At 60.4% G+C, this 15,696-nt stretch overlaps 2 protein-coding genes across 10 annotated transcripts in view; one reads left to right on the top strand and one right to left on the bottom strand.

The window, feature by feature from the left end:
• CUX2 (cut like homeobox 2) overlaps positions 1-9,339 on the top strand; it is a 64,303-nt gene extending 54,964 nt beyond the window's left edge. For 5 of the 7 annotated variants that reach the window (XM_048322871.1, XM_048322872.1, XM_048322876.1 and 2 more), the window contains 11 exons: positions 71-262; positions 371-429; positions 570-817; positions 1,030-1,665; positions 2,586-2,687; positions 3,364-4,139; positions 4,594-4,753; positions 5,227-5,496; positions 5,721-5,909; positions 6,012-6,285; positions 6,739-9,339. In XM_048322871.1, coding sequence (XP_048178828.1) covers positions 71-262; positions 371-429; positions 570-817; positions 1,030-1,665; positions 2,586-2,687; positions 3,364-4,139; positions 4,594-4,753; positions 5,227-5,496; positions 5,721-5,909; positions 6,012-6,285; positions 6,739-7,402 — 3,570 coding nt within the window. In that variant the 3' untranslated portion in view covers positions 7,403-9,339. The remainder of the gene's footprint in view (positions 1-70; positions 263-370; positions 430-569; positions 818-1,029; positions 1,666-2,585; positions 2,688-3,363; positions 4,140-4,593; positions 4,754-5,226; positions 5,497-5,720; positions 5,910-6,011; positions 6,286-6,738) is intronic. The other 2 variants (XM_048322875.1, XM_048322874.1) reach the window with 1 other exon arrangement.
• Positions 9,340-10,632: 1,293 nt separating this feature from the next.
• Positions 10,633-13,121, bottom strand: PHETA1 (PH domain containing endocytic trafficking adaptor 1). 3 transcript variants are annotated; one of them, XM_048323280.1, is made up of 2 exons: positions 12,956-13,121; positions 10,633-12,463 (listed from the first exon to the last, which is right to left on the bottom strand). In XM_048323280.1, exon 2 carries the CDS (start codon positions 12,450-12,452, stop codon positions 11,673-11,675), a length of 780 nt encoding a protein of 259 aa, XP_048179237.1. In that variant the 5' UTR covers positions 12,453-12,463; positions 12,956-13,121; the 3' UTR covers positions 10,633-11,672. The 3 variants fall into 3 exon arrangements, with proteins under 3 accessions (XP_048179237.1, XP_048179239.1, XP_048179238.1); XM_048323282.1 differs by having other exon boundaries at positions 12,967-13,121; XM_048323281.1 differs by having other exon boundaries at positions 12,987-13,121.
• Between the last annotated feature and the right edge of the window lie 2,575 nt (positions 13,122-15,696).

The following is a 15,696-nucleotide window of genomic DNA, read 5'->3' as shown; positions in this document are numbered from 1 at the left end:
CCGATGGGGAGGGTGGCCCTTGTCCCCACGTTGGGCGGCCGGGAGCTGACAGTGTCCCCTCTCCTGGCAGGACAAAGTGAACTATTCCATGTGCTCAGGGTCAAGGTTGGAGGCAGCTCTGGCTGCCAAGGACCGGGAGATCCTGCGGCTCCTGAAGGACGTCCAGCACCTCCAGAGCTCGCTGCAGGAACTGGAGGAGTCCTCTGCCAACCAGATCGCCGAGCTGGAGGGGCAGCTGGCTGCCAAGAACGAGGCCATCGAGGTGTGCCCACTGGGGCTTGGGGCATGTTGGGGATGGGGGATGAGGGTCCGGCTGTGCCGGGTGTCCACTGGCAGCCAGCTGCGAGAACTGCCCTCCTCTGCTCCACAGAAGCTGGAGGAGAAGCTGCAGGCACAGGCGGACTACGAGGAGATCAAAACAGAGCTGAGGTATGGCTTGGCCAGCACCCACGGCTGGTGGCTCCTTGCCGCTATCCTGGCTGGCCAGGTGCCGCTGGCACGCGCGGCACGCTCCCACAGCCATGACATTCGGCCACGGCCACTGTGTCACCCCCTTGTCTCTCTCCCAGCATCCTGAAGGCGATGAAGGTGGCTTCTGCCGGCTGCAGCCTCCCCCAGGCAAGTGCCGCGGTGCGTTCCGAGGCGCTGGCCGGGCTGTGCCAGCCCTGCCGCCGGTGCCTCCGCCGCCTGTCCCCATCTCGGCTTGGCTCCTTGCAGAGCATCTCAAAGGCGGAGGAGGCCCTGCTGCTGGGGAAGGAGGCTTTCTACCCCTCCCAGAAGTACCTGCTGGAGAAGCCCAGCCTGCTGGCCAACACTGGTAGGGACCCTGGATTCTGTGGCATCCTGCTGGGAACATCCATGGGAGTGTGGGTGGCATGGACAGATCCTGCTCTGACTGTGGTGGGGGAAGGACAGGGGGTGGAATGTCACCTGGGGAAACTGAGGCAGGAGCTGTTTGGCTGCGGGGCTGTGCCGGAGCCATGGCCAGGGGGACTCTAGTGTGTCTCCCTCTCTCTCCTTCATCTCTAGAGGAGGATCACTCTGAAGACGAGTCGGGGAAGGATCCTCTGGGCATGGAGCAGCCGTACCCATCCCCTCATCACGCCCCAGCCGATGACCCCGCATCCCCCACTCCCCTCCCACCACTGCCTGGCCCCGGCGTGGCCCCCGATGGTCCCCGGACTTTCTCGCTGTCCCCCTTCCCGGGGGGTGAGCGGCTTTCAGGGGACCCCAAGGCCCCACACCTCCCGCTGCCCAGCTACAAGAGCGACAGCAGCAGCGGGGGACCACCCTTCCCCTCCTCCTTCTTCGGGGCCAAAAGCAGCACCCAGCACCCCGTCCCCGTGCCAGCCGCCAGTGCCACCAGCCCGCCCGGCGAACCCTCCGAGGGCAGCGCCGGCAGCTCCGCCGAGGAGGAGCAGCTGGACACGGCCGAAATCGCCTTCCAGGTGAAGGAGCAGCTGCTGAAGCACAACATCGGGCAGAGGGTCTTCGGGCACTACGTGCTGGGGCTGTCACAGGGCTCCGTCAGCGAGATCCTGGCGCGGCCCAAGCCCTGGCACAAGCTGACGGTGAAGGGCAAGGAGCCGTTCATCAAGATGAAGCAGTTCCTCTCCGACGAGCAGAACGTGCTGGCCCTGAGGACTATCCAGGTGCGCCAGAGAGGTGAGTGGTTGGGGTGGCCCCGGCCAATGGGTCCTGTCCCAGGATGCTGCAAGTGATGCTGTGGGATCCCCTCCCAGTGCACCCCAGTTCACCCTGGAAGCACTCCAGGGTGCCCCATGCCACGGCAGGGGGACTCGCCTGATGTGCTGGCGAGATGGGCTGGGACGCTGGTCCTGCCCGTGGCACTTTTCCCTGGTGGGATTTTCCCTGGTGGGACGGAGCCGGCTGCCGGGTGGGATGAGCCCCGGCAAACGGCAGCAATTAACAACAACCCATTGCTGTGGAAGCTGCATCCCTGGACGTGCTTTACTCATTTATTCTGACAAGTGCCATTTAATTATTCATCAGGCTGTTCTGTGCCGTATGAATCAATGTGCTCGGGAATATTTCGTTAAAATAATGAAGTTTTAGTGCTGCGGAACCTCAGTGCAGTGTTGGCACTGCCACTGAATGGTGACTCCCATCTCTGGGGACCTCAGCAGCGGCAGCTGGTCACTGCAGTCCCTGTGGTGGCACCAGGACTGGACAATGCACATCCATGGTCCATGCTCCTGCTGGTTCCAGCCCGGAGGGCTCTGATTTATCCCCTGGATCTGATCCATCATTAATGCTTCTGCACAGCCAGGAGGGCACAGTGCCGGGGATGGGGACGTGGTCCCTCTGCCTGTGTCTCTGCTCCTGGTGGAGAGTGGCTGCCCTTGGATGGGGCGAGCAAAGTGCTGGGAGATGCTGGAGCTGGCAGCCAGGGCTACCAGGGCTCCCTGCGCTCTGGTAGTGACTAATCGGGAGTGACATTCGTCTTCAAACCAGCATCCCTAAAAATAACCGAACATGAGGAGCAGTAAATACTTCCTGACATACAAGCAGAGCTTGTAAAACCAGCGCCGGTGACAAAGCTGTTATCCTGCCTCTTTGATCAGGTAGCATCACGCCGCGGATCAGGACACCAGAGACCGGCTCCGACGACGCCATCAAAAGCATCCTGGAGCAGGCGAAGAAGGAGATTGAGTCGCAGAAGGGAGGTAGGTGCCAGCATGAGAGTGGGTGTCACCAGAGGTGCCTGAGTCCCTGCTCTGCCCTGTGGTAGCAGCAGCCAAAGGGGCGCCAGTGGCTGGGTGTTCTGTGGCTGTGGGTCCCATCCCAAAAATGGGCTTTTTGGGGGTATTTCACCCACTGACATCCATGGAGAATTTTTTGGGGCATGTTGGAAAGAAGTACCATATGGGATGGAAGAGTCCCCGTGCAGCGAAGTTCTGATCTGGCCTTTCCAAAACTTTGGAAGCATTCTTTTCCTCCCCCCTGCCCCAAACCAGATGCTTAAATGAGGATTCAGGATCCATCTGGCATGAGGAATCATTAAAGCAGCTGCTCTCACAGTCAATTACAAGAAATGAAATACATTAAAACAGGTAGTCTGCTGAGAAAGCAGAATTCCGGAGAATTAAATTAGACGGGAACGGTGGAAAAACAGACAGGGAAAACAAACATGTTTGTCTATTGCGTTGTTGGTAATGGGGTTTATTTTGCAATCATCAAAAAGAGGTTGGCTTTGAGTCAGGGTGTTGAAGCTTTTGCATTGTGGGTGCTGCTGGTCCAAACCAGAGTGGGATAAACCCCTTTTCTCCCACACTGAATTACGGCCACACAGTAAACGACACGTGCTGCTCCTCGGGACTCCCTCACCCCTTTTCTCTGCAGGGGAGCCCAAAACGCCGTCAGCTTTGCAGGCAGTGGCCAACGGGGCAGGAGGCAGCAGCTCAGAGGACGCCATCAAGAGCATCCTGGAGCAGGCGCGGCGGGAGATGCAGGCGCAGCAGCAGGCGCTGCTGGACATGGAGTCGGGGGCCAGCGGGCGCGGGGGGGACACGGCGCCGGCTGAGCGCTCCACTCTGGCCACCGTCAGCCAGAACATCACCCCCGCCTATGTCAAGCAGGAGGAGAGCAGCGGGGCCAGCCCTGGCCCCCCCCAGACGCCCCTGGCCGTGCTCTCCCCTGCTGCCTTTGTCCAGAGCATCATTCGGAAGGTGAAGTCGGAGATCGGCGACGCTGGCTCCTACTTCGACCAGCACTGGGCGTCAGAGCGAAGCCTGCTCAGCCGGCCCTACACCTCCGTGTCGCCTTCGCTGTCTTCCTCCTCCTCGAGCTACTCCAGCATGGCCAACGGCCGGGGCTGGCCGCGGGGCGAGCCCAGCGAGGGCGGCACCAACGAGGACGAGCTGCCGCCAGCAGATGAGGAGCCCCACCGGCTGTCGGAGATGAAGGCGGAGGGAGCCGGCGCGGAGCCGGCGGCTGGTGGGCGTCTGTCCTACTACCCCACGTACGTGCCACGGACCCTGAAACCAACGGTGCCACCGCTGACGCCGGAGCAGTACGAGATGTACATGTACAGGGAGGTGGACACGCTGGAGCTGACCCGGCAGGTCAAGGAGAAGTTGGCCAAGAACGGCATCTGCCAGAGGATCTTCGGAGAGAAGGTACCAGCCTGGAGAAGGGGGGTCTGCTGTCCCCTCTGCTCCGTGACCCAGAGCCTGGGGCTCATTGATGGCCTTCACCAGCTCCTTCCAGAGTCTTCCTTTTCCCTGGTCTCTTTCCCCTTGGAGGACTCTGAGTCCTCAGGGTCTGACCCAACCCCAAGCAGTCTCCCAGTGGCCAACACCAATTGGTCAGTGGCACTTCCCACCAAGAATGCCCAGTCCCCTGAGCGGAGCCCTGCGGGGACCAGCCTCCCACCCCATCGGGTATCCCAAGAGGACCCACCATCAGCAATCAGGGCTGGGGACAAAGGCTCCAGACATGCCGTGGGGCAGGGGTGGCAGTGGGTGGCATGCTGCTCCCCCTCCCCTGACATGGGGGTGGAGGGCAGGCAGCTTCCCAGCACCGGGGGGAGTGCACCCCACCTTCGGCAGGTGACACCTGCGTGGTGCCCAGGTGCTGGGACTGTCCCAGGGCAGCGTGAGTGACATGCTGTCGCGGCCCAAACCGTGGAGCAAGCTGACGCAGAAGGGACGGGAACCCTTCATCCGCATGCAGCTCTGGCTGACGGACCAGCTGGGCCAGGGGATCAGCCAGCAGCCCACACCCTCCCAGGGTAAGTGACACCACTGTCCCCATGGTCCCCATGTGCCATCAGTGCCCCCACCACTTCTGTGTCCATCCCCCGCATCCTGGTGAGTTTGTCCTGCTCCCACCCCAGCACTGGGAAGAGCTGTCCCTGCCACTTTCAACGCCAATACCCTGATCCTGGGAAGCCCCTTTCATCCCCAACCCACTTCATTTAACACAAAAATTAAAGGAAAGCCACATAAAAAATCTTGGGCTTTGTGCCTGACATAAAGCAGTAACTGGAATTTTTTTTTTATTATATAAGTGGTGTTTTCTCTCTTTAATTATTCCACCACCACCTCCCGCTTTGCCGTAGCCACTGGAGAGGCTTGGCTGGTATCCCCCTCCCCAGAGGGCAAAGCCACAGGCATCCCCCAAATGACCCTCCTGCTCCTGCTGGGCCCCCACACGGTCCCCTCCCGCCATCCCTGCTGACCCCTCTGCCCCGGTGTCACACAGCCAGCCCGGTGGAGCCCCAGCCGTCCCCCTCGCCGCCCCCCAGCCCTGCTGAGCATGAGAAGGGCTGCCAGGAGCCCCTCACCCTGGCCTTGGAGAGCAGCAAAGAAAACCAGCAGCCCGAGAGCCGCTCGACGCCTGCGCTGGGCGGGAAGACGTATCCCAACAGCCAGGGACCCATGGGCATCCAGGAGATCGTCGCCATGTCCCCCGAGCTGGACACCTACTCCATCACCAAGAAGGTCAAGGAGGTCTTGACGGACAACAATTTAGGTACGGACCCTCTCTCCGCCCAGGTTTTTGGGAGCTGCTGGATCCAGCACCCCAATTGCTGTAGATGCAATCTTTCCCCACCCCCCGATGTTTTTCTGTGGGTGCTCAAGGGAATTCCGGGAGGATGCTGGCTGGGAAATGGGGCGCACCTGCCCTGCAGGGGGACTGCAGCGCCCGTCCCGCTGCTCTACTCCCTCTAACCACCTCTGCTTCTCCTCCGCCAGGCCAGCGGCTGTTTGGGGAGAGCATCCTGGGCCTGACGCAGGGCTCGGTGTCCGATCTCCTCTCCAGGCCCAAGCCGTGGCACAAGCTGAGCCTGAAGGGGAGGGAGCCCTTCGTCCGGATGCAGCTCTGGCTCAACGACCCCCACAACGTGGAGAAGCTGCGCGACATGAAGAAGCTGGAGAAGAAGGGTGAGGGACGGGGTGGCACGGCCCTGCTGGGAGTGGGGTGCTGGCCGAGGGGGGTCCCGGGCTGGGGGGCGAGCGGTGCCAGCTGGGTGTCCTCTCCCGCAGCCTACCTGAAGCGCCGGTATGGGCTGATGAGCGCCAGCTCGGACAGCGAGTCCCCCAGCGCCCGCTCCGAGTGCGCCAGCCCCAGCGTGCCGCCGCAGGACCTCAGCCTGCTGCAGATCAAGAAGCCGCGGGTGGTGCTGGCGCCGGAGGAGAAGGAAGCCCTAAAGAAAGCCTACCAGCTGGAGCCATACCCCTCCCAGCAGACCATCGAGCTGCTCTCCTTCCAGCTCAACCTCAAGACCAACACCGTCATCAACTGGTTCCACAACTACAGGTACTTACAACTTATAACTCCCAGGTTTTGGGGGACTGATGGTGCTGTGCCATGGAGGGGGTGTCACTGTTCCCCTTCCAGCCTTCCTGGTTGCTCTTCCCTAGATGGGAGGTGTACACCCACTGGAGGTCCCCAGGTGCACCCCAGGCTGGTGGGTGGTGTTGGCTACCTTGACCAAGGCATGTTGAGCACCTAAAGAGGTTACCATGCTCTTGTCCACCTGCTCATCCCAGAGCGGGAGCTCCACAATGGGGGAGAGAAAGCCTTACAGAGGCTGCTCTGCAACATGGGATCCATCCCCACAGCAGCCCCACCCTGGGGAGCAGCACAGGTTTCATCCCTGGGTGGTACCGTAGTGGACTCTTGTCCCATTTTTCTGGCTGGAGACGTGCGGTGGCCACGGCATGGGGCAATGGATGGTTGTTGCCACCCCTCCGTGCTTGTGTCCCACAGGTCACGGATGCGCCGGGAGATGCTGGTGGAGGGTGCGCAGGACAATGACACGGACCCGGAGCAGAGTGGCGGGACGGCCATCCCCGGGCGCCGGGACCCCCACAGCCCCGATTCAGACGCTGAGGATCACAAACCCGTGTTCGTGGGGGGCGAGCCCCCCTGCGCCGCTGTGCCCTTGAAGGTGAAGGAGGAGCAGGGGGATCTGGGCGGCTGGAGCCGCCGGCGGGACTCACGCAGCCCGGCCGGAGCGGCCGAAGGGACCGGACCCCCCCAGGAGGAGCGGGGGGCAGCCCCCCACGCCGCCGCCCCCAGCGCCGGCAGCCTCCCACGGCGGGGAGGCCGCGCCGGTGCCACCGCCGAGGGACCCCCACCGCCGCCACCGCCACACCCCGACAGCTCCCAGTCCTCTGCGGGGTCATCCCGTTGCAGCTTGGAGGTGTCCCCAACATCACCCTCGGCAGCTTCCTCGCCCGGCCTCACCGGCTCAGCCTCACCAGGAGCAACCTCTGCCGGGCCGGTCTCGCCAGCGCTTCCACCGGCTCCTGGCCCCCGGCTCAGCACCAGCGTCCAGCGGCGCCACGAGAAGATGGCCAACCTCAACAACATCATCCACCGCCTGGAGCGGGCTGCCAACCGCGAGGAAGCCCTCGAGTGGGAGTTCTGAGCCCCCCGCTGCCCTAAATATATATATACAGCCCCACACATACATATATATTTTGATAAATGCAGTGTGCACCGAGAGGTGACGAGCGGCCAGAGCCACGGAAGAGGAGCGTCCATGGAAAAGGGGAGACCCCCCCTATGGAGCCGCCCCCTCCCCCCCCACCTCCGGCTTTGTTTTAAATGTGAAAAACTGGGAACAATTTTAGAAAAGAAAAACAAACAAAAAAAAAATCAAAAAATATTTATAGACCTCTTTTAGATATTTTAATAAAAGGATACTTTGGAATTTATTAACAGCTTAAGCTGCTTTGATATTAAAAGATAGCTATAAAATCAAGATGATGTAGCAGTTGTGTCATTAAATGTACACTGAAGTCTTGTAGTTTGCCACTGGATGAGATTAAAAACAAATAAACAAAAAAAAACAACCCACAGAAAAGACTTTTTGAGCAAAGCCATCAAGAAGCACTATGAGACTGACCAAATTTAAGAAACTTTTGCAGTTTCCACCTGTCTGTAAGACACTGCATCGCTTCTGCCCCAGCCAGAAACTGCATCCTAGTCCCTGAAGACTCTAAAGTGACCCCCCGACGCCATCGAGTATGTATTTAGTTCTGGTGGTTTATGTTTTTGGAAGCCTTTGTAACACAGAATGTCCCGTGCGGTTGTGTATGTTGTAGAAATGTCTGCAATAGCCTTCTGGAACAAGATGTAGCATGGTCCCAACGCCGTCCCTCGCGCTTCCTCCAGCCGGCGGCCGGTGCCAGCTCCCACCTGGCGTGGTGTGGCTCGTGCCAGCTCCCAAAGGAAGAGAGAAAACGAGGCAAAAGCAAAGAAAGCAACCTGAGCTTGGGATTTTGGGAGTGGGATGGGAAGATGTACCTGGGTGTGATGCTTGAGGATGGTACCAGCTCGCTGGGGATGGACATCCATGGCATCCCGGTTCCCTGTCCGTTTGGGGAAGGAAAAGATGGAGCCTCCGAGCTTTGCCCCTGGGGCAGCAGTGCTTGAGGTGAGCACCCAAAAACCGTGAGCCACCCACTCGCAGGCTGAGCCCTGCTCGGGGCTGCTCCAGCATCACAGCCAGCTCTTGAAGCTGAAGCACTTTTTAGGGAGAGAGCCCAGGCAGGAGGAGCATCCCCTTCCCGCAGCCGTGTCCCCAGGTGGTGGCTGCTGGTGATGCCAGGATGAGCCCTGGGATGTCGTATCAGGCTCCTGCCTGAATTGGGCAAGCTCAGCCCTGAGCTGGGCAAAGCACCACTGAGCTTTGGCTTTCCAGGGCTGATCCTGTGCAGACGCAGGAGCTCGGTGGTGGCACCACCCCGGTGCGCTCCCCGTCACCTCCCCGACCCCACCACCTCCAGCCGGCCTCTGCTAACGAAATGCCTTTAAACGACGTGGAGTGGCCCTCGCTGGGCTGCTCTGCCCTGTCCCCTGCCCACACAGCATCAGCCATCACCCACCAAGGCCCGGGAGGGCTCCCTGCCAGGCTCCCAGGCTATGCATTGACTGATTTTCCACTGCAGACGTTTTTATCAGAATAGAAGGTATTTTTATACTCGGGTTGGGAGTGGATGAGCAATGCTGGGCAAGGGCATGGTTCTCCTTGCCTGCCTCCCGTGCCCTGGCGAGCCACAGGGTGCCCATGGCCGCTCTTTCCCTGCCACCACGCTGTGGAAGGTGGAGGTGTGACCACTGACTGCCTTCTCCGTTGTGTGCTAGAGGGAGCTTTAGTGGAACGGGATTTGAGGAAGCACTTAGGATAGTCCTGAGCATGGCAATCCTGTTGTATGAAAGCCAACGGGACACACTGATCACATTTTTGTTAGGCTCATGTTCTGTACTTCAAAAGTTTCTATGAGATCGATGAACTTTGTTTAACAATTTTGGAAGGAACAAGTTCTGTAAAGAGCCACTAAATACAGAAGTTGGATACGACTCTGGCCTTGAGGTGTGTTTTGTCCGGAGGTGGTGGAATGGGAACTCCTCTCACACTCACCCAGTGCCCGGTGTTGGCACCCTCAGAAGTCACAGCTTTGCTTTGGGGTTGTGGCAAGAGCTCTCATTATCCCAGTGACTGGGGGATAAAAAAAAGGGTGTTAAATGGGGTTAGTCCAGCTCAGGGTGTCATCCTGCCCCACAAAATTCCTGTGTTCATCCCTGCTGCAGGTTTGCTCCCCTCCCTGGGGTAGCTCAGCATGCTCCAGCATGAGGTTCAGCTTGGTTTATCATAAAACCATCATTTCACGGAATGGTTGGGGTTAGAAGAGACCTTAAGGATCATCTTATTCCAATCCTCTGCCATGGGCAGGGACACCTTCCACTAGACCAGGTTGCCCAAAGCCCTGACCGCCGATGGCACCGCCGATGGCACCGCGCCCCAGCGCGGCTCTTGTTCAGAGCCGACCATCGCTGGGCAAGCTGGCAGCTTCTGACACGAGGCAGAGCTGTTTGCGTCTGATGAATTAATAAATCCATATGTTGCATATCTGTTAAAGCTTGTTTGTCAGCTAACATGTTGAGAAGGACTTATTTTTAATGGGTATCTGAGCGTCTGGAGAAGCTGGGCCAGCTGCCATGGAAACCGGAATCTTCCCCTGCAGCAAAGGACGGAGCCGCGTGAACCATCTGGGTGCTCCAGGTGCAGCTGCACCCCGGCTGCCCTTGGCACTGCTCCAGATGCCAAATTCCACAGAGGGATGCTGTGCCTGGCCAGGAGCAGGCTCCACGCTCTGCAGGGCTCTCAGTGAGCGGGTGACCCTGGCTGGCTTCATGCCTCGGTTTCCCTGAGAAGTGATTGCCCAGCCCCTGCAAGGCCCCGAGTTAAAGAGAAACTGGGGACATTCATGCAGGTGGGATGTGTGGGCAGGGACATGGGGACGTGCTGGCCACTTTCACAAGGGCAGAGTCCCTGGTCCCTGTGTAGCACCAACACTGGCTCTGATAAGGGGACAGATATTTTCTCCTGGTTAAGATCTGTCCCTGCCATGGGACCACCCTGGCACTAGGTGTCCTGATGCTCCCAGGGTGACACTATCCCATCTCATCCCATCCCTGCAGGCAGACCTGGGGCTCTGCAAGACCCTGGCATTGACCACGTCCCCCTCACGTGACGACAGTTCCTGACCAACCCCACAGATGTGGTGGGGACAGGAGGAGGACTAAAATCAAGTATTCCCACCTGGACCCCCCTCCCCAAGGGGGCTTAAAGGCACAAACAAGGACCATGGATGGGAGGGAATTTCTGAAACAACTTTTATTGTAGAAAAATCTTGTGTCTGTCCCAAAGGAGCAAAGGGAGCTGGAGTCACCCAACCCTAAGCCAGGGCACCCTGAGTGCTCCCTCTGCTCTGGGGTGGGTCACCCCACCTTTGGACCAGCAGCTTGAGTGTCTGTTGGGGAAATAAGAGACAAACACAGGCATGAGACACCAGCTTTGCTCCGGTTTGACACACGAATCATTCCTCACGCTCTGCTGCTGACACACATGTTCCCATTTGCCACCACAAGCGATGCTTCCCCTTAGTGAGCTGGCATGGGGATGACGTGCTGTCCCAAAATATCCACCAGTAAGGCAGTGCCCACAGCTGCTGCATTCCCCCTGGGTCTGACCCCCCCCAAATTCACCATCCAGGCTGCAAGCAGCAATTGCTCCCTGTGTAATGCCTGGGGCTGGGTGTCACCAGCTCCCCGAGGCGTGCGGAGCTGCTGCTGATGTTAAGGAAGGGCTGCAGTCACTGATATTTTCATTACAAACCACATCCTGCTGGAGCAGAGGGATCTGTCAGAGCTCAGCCAACCTCAGCCTTGTGCCAGGCCAGGAGGGGAAGTCAGTAGCAGGCTCTCCATTGTGGAACACCCACACAGGCACTCAGGCAGGCGAGATCCCATCAAAATCCTCCTCCAAGAGTTGTCAATGCGTGATCCCACTGTAAGAGCATCAAGAGGCCCCAGCAGAGCCAGAGCAGCGGTCGATTCCCAGGAGGCCTCAGTGAGTGAGCGGTTTGTAGTTCGCTTGTGCTGAGTGGAGCGCCCCACACCCACATGGGGGCACGGCTGGAGGGTGCAGTCTTGTGGTGCCCGTTTCACCATCACAGAGCAGCACTGGTGTCCCTTGGTGCCGAGCCCTCGTTGGCACCACCAGCAGGTGTCCATCACCACCTCGGCCAGGTCTGCACACCCTGGGGTGAGGAGGGGACTGGGCCAGCACCAAGGATGACCACATCCACCCTGCCCCTGGTCCTGCTAGGTTCCCAGGCCTCCGCCACCACTCAGGGCCGGGGGCCACGCTGCCTCTGCTGCCAGTCCTGCCGCAGCCGGGCCATCTCCCGGCTGTACTGCTCGTGGAGCCGGCAGAAGGTGGACGGGCTCTCCGCCACGGCCGCCCCGGCGCTCGCAGCCTCGCCGTTCGACACCTGCCTGCGCGGCGGCAGCGGCGGCGGCCGCGGGTTCTCCTCCTCGTCGTGCCCACCACAGCCAGAGGTGTCGGGTGCCTGGTCCGCTCCCAGCACGTTGTTCCACACCGCACAGCCGTTCTCCTTCGGCAGGATGGCAGGCAGAGCCGGCAGCCGCTCCCGGGACTGCTCCAGCCCCGACGGCTTCGGCTTCCAGGGGCCGGGAGGCTCCTGGGAGCCCCCACATCCCCCAGCCAGACCCTGGCGCATTTCCTGCAGCTGCTTCTCCAGCTCCCGCACCACCAGCCGCATGTAGTCAAAGCTGGCTCGGGACAGCGACTTCACCCATGACTCCATGGCCGCCTGGCTCTCCGCTGCCAGCACGTAGGTGCGGGACTTGGTGCCACCGAAGCGGATGGCGAAGGTGAACCCCTCGGCTGAATCGCAGAGCTCCACGTTGCAGCCCTCCAGCACGATGACGCCCACCGGCTCCCGGCTGTCCCGTTCCTCGAAGTAGAAGAGCATGTTGCCCTTGAGCACGAACCAGCGGCGGTGATAGGCCGTGTGCCGCTCGCCACGCTTGTAGAGGAACCCGGCGTTGTCGGCCGGGGAGTCGCAGGTGGCGTAGAAGGCCAAGCTCCGCTCGTTCAGCTTCATGGCTCCGCGCCCTGCGGGGACAGAGGGTGCTCAGCGCTGCGCGTTAATTGCATGGAAATGAACCATCGGCTTTTTGTTCCTGCTGGCAGCAGCGCTGGCGCCCAGGAAATGGAGCCGGTGAATAAACAACGCCGGGATAGTTGGGATAAGCCCGCTCCCAGACAAGGTGCTGAGTCCAGCGGATGCCGGGTGACCTGTGGTTCCCCAGGGCTCGCTGGGGACGAGGTTCCCCTCCCCAGCAAAGTGTTTTCCCACTGAGGAGCCCCAGGCAGGGCTTATCCGGTGCCCCACGTCACCTGGCACAGGTGACCTTCCCGCCGGCGCCGTGTTTTCCGTGTCGCGCCGCTCCTCCCCACGGCGCACAGGGAGGGTTTTGGCCGGCTCCGTGGATCCGGCTGCCGCTCCAGAGAACCGTGGCCACAAACCCTCCCACCCGGGCAAGGCCACCGCTCCTCTTGTCCCCTAATCGCTGGTGGCCTCGCCGTCCCAGGCTTCCCACCCACCTGGACTCTACCTTCGGTCTGCGGCGGTCACCAGCATCAAGGACACGCTCGTGGCCGTGGTGGCCGCGGGAGCGCTGGATCCGGGGTCGGATGGTGTGAGGGGGCTTTGGGGCCCCGCTCCTGCACGGTCACCTTTGTCCTCGGCTCACACCGCCCCGGCCCGGCCCGGCCCCGCGGGCGGAGCGCTGCTCCCGCCCGCCTCCGCCACCGCCCATCCCCGCGGCCGCGGCCGGGAGGGAGGAGCTGGAAAAGCGCTCCGGAGCTCGGCCGCGGAGCTGGGAGCTCCTGGCTCGGCCCAAAGCCCGCGGCAGGTCACAGCTCCGGGCACCGGGACTGAGGGCCAGGTAGAACCGGGAAGAGCGAGGGGGGAATGGGGGGAGAGATGAGGACACGCGTTGGAGGATGCAGGGGAAGTGCACATCCCGGGATGAATGTATGGATGTACACAGGGATGTGCACATGGACGTACTCATGTGTGGGAAACCCAGGAATGTAGTGCTGAAAGTGGCTGCACAACGTTGAATTTTTGATCACATTTTGGAGGCAAAGGATTTGAGATTCTGGGAGCATCTGGCAGGGAACGGACAGAGGTTGGTGGATAAGGTGGACAACACAAGCCCCACAAAGAGGGTTGGTGGCAGGACATAGCTGGTCCTGAGTGGGTCGGAGATGCTGCAGGGGACCAGGCTGCAAGTCCTGGCTGCTCTCCTGACCTTGCAGCCATATCCTTGGGCCACAGCCAAGTGTGGGACGGTCTCAGTGCAGAGGGATAGAAGGAGTTGAGTGGGGACAAGCCTCCAGTCTGACTTCTGCTCTTGGCTGGCCTTCCAGGCTCACAGGACCACCCTGGCAGTGCCGCTGTCCTCACCATGCCACAGCAAATACCGGCGTCAAGGATTTGCTCTCCTTATCTCTGTCCCTTTCCTCCAGTTTCTTCATCCCCCTGCTCTGCTCCACAGCCATGCGTGTACTTTAGCAATCAAGGCACTGGCGACCATTTTAGAGGTCCCCATCGCAGAAATCCTGCTGTCCCTGACCTCTGCCATAGGTTGTAGTCCACTCCCTGCCCGTAGAGGCCCCCAGTTCCCTGCACAGCTGCTCAGGACTTGGCAATTTTCTGCTTGTGTCAGAGGTTTTCAGTTCACCGAGGGTTTTCCCTATCACCTCCAGACTTTCACTTTCAGGCTATAAAAAAGGATTCAAAGCAGCACTAAAACCATCTGGGCTTTATCTTCCCTCCTGAGCAGAGCAGCTCTGTTGAAGGTCGCTGGTGGGAAGTCTCAGGTCTCTGCACCACTTATCTCCCTGCCTTGCTGAGAGATGCCTCTCCGTGAGGCACGATTAGAAGGGGAAGGACCATGGGGAGAAGCAATATCTTTATTAGAGCAGCTGGGGTGATTGGAAAAAGGCAGCAGCACTCCCAGCTCTGCTTTCCTTTCCTGGGACTCCAAAGCCACGTTTTCCTCTTGCAGCCTCACCAGCCACTTCAGCAGAGGTTGTTCCTCCTCCACAGCTGCTCTGGAAAATCACCTCAATTCCTCAGAAACACAGACAAAATTCCCCTGTGGATTTTTGCTTCCCTTTGGGTCTCTCTCGGGACAGTCGCGTGCTGCTGCACAAGCTCCAGGACTTCCCCTTCTGAGCGGCTCCATATTTTCCCTGTCGTCCCCCAGCATCCGCCCAGCAAGGAGACCAGACCCCGTGCCTCAGTTTCCCCTGTCAAGTTTTGATGGGAAAGATGGGAAAATGAACTCTCATGTTAAGCTTGCCCGACAGCAGAGGAAAGGGAGAAGAAAAGGGTCTGAAAGGAGCTGAGGGGGTGCCAGGAGCATTTCTGGACGTGGGATGCCCTTGGCTTCTGCTTCCTGCTGCTCCCATGACCGGTGACTTGGTGCGGTTACACAGCGGCGGGTGCTGGACGGCTCAGCGAGGTGAGTGGGAGCTTTGAGTCACCCCCAGTGCCGGGAATCTTGGGGTGCTGGGGGTGCCGGGGGGTCTCGGATAGCCGGCGCTGTGCGTGTGCCCGGCCGGCACAGGGAGAAGAAGGAGTGCGGGTCTCCAAAACGACCGGCAGAGAATCATCCCGCAGGGACCGCAGGGGGATCCCAAGCTGTGCCTTGGGGTTCAAGGCGAACAAGTCGTGACTGTCACAGAAACGCGGGCGTGGGGCGGGCGCGACACTCCCCGGCGCCTTTCGGGGTGCGGGACCTGCCCCGCTCCGCTCCCACGCGGGGTTCCCCGTCCCACGCCGTCTGCAGCCTGGCAGCCGGGGATCGGGGTGCGCTGTCCCCGGGCCCCTCCGCCCCGCTCCGGGACAGGCGGAGCTGGGCGGGGAAGGGCCGGAGGCGGCGGCTGCAGCGCGGGGAAGGGCCGGGAGAGGGCGGCGGGAGCCCGGCCGCGGCGGCCGGAGCGCTGCGGGACTCGGCGGGTACGCGGGGGTAGCCAGCCTCGGGGCACCGCCTCCGTCACTCCCTCCATCCCACTCCATCACCACCCTCTCCATAACCACCCCAATCATCCCTAAATCACCACCTCCATTACCACCTACATCCCCACCCAGCCCTCGGAAGGGGCACGTAAAAGCCAGGCTAAGATTTTGGGGGGCATTTCCAGCTCAGCACACAGCCTCACAGCCAAGCATTTCCACGTGTTGTCATCCACAGGCCCCCTCCGGGTCGGACACTTGGGGCGGACACTACCTCAGTGTGGGATGGCAGAGGTCACCTGAAACCCATCACATC

Source organism: Corvus hawaiiensis, chromosome 18, assembly GCF_020740725.1.
Source record: "Corvus hawaiiensis isolate bCorHaw1 chromosome 18, bCorHaw1.pri.cur, whole genome shotgun sequence".
Classification (NCBI taxonomy): Eukaryota; Metazoa; Chordata; class Aves; order Passeriformes; family Corvidae; genus Corvus; species Corvus hawaiiensis.
The sequence above is the reverse complement of the archived record's forward strand: the minus strand, read 5'-3'. Positions and strand labels throughout refer to the sequence as shown.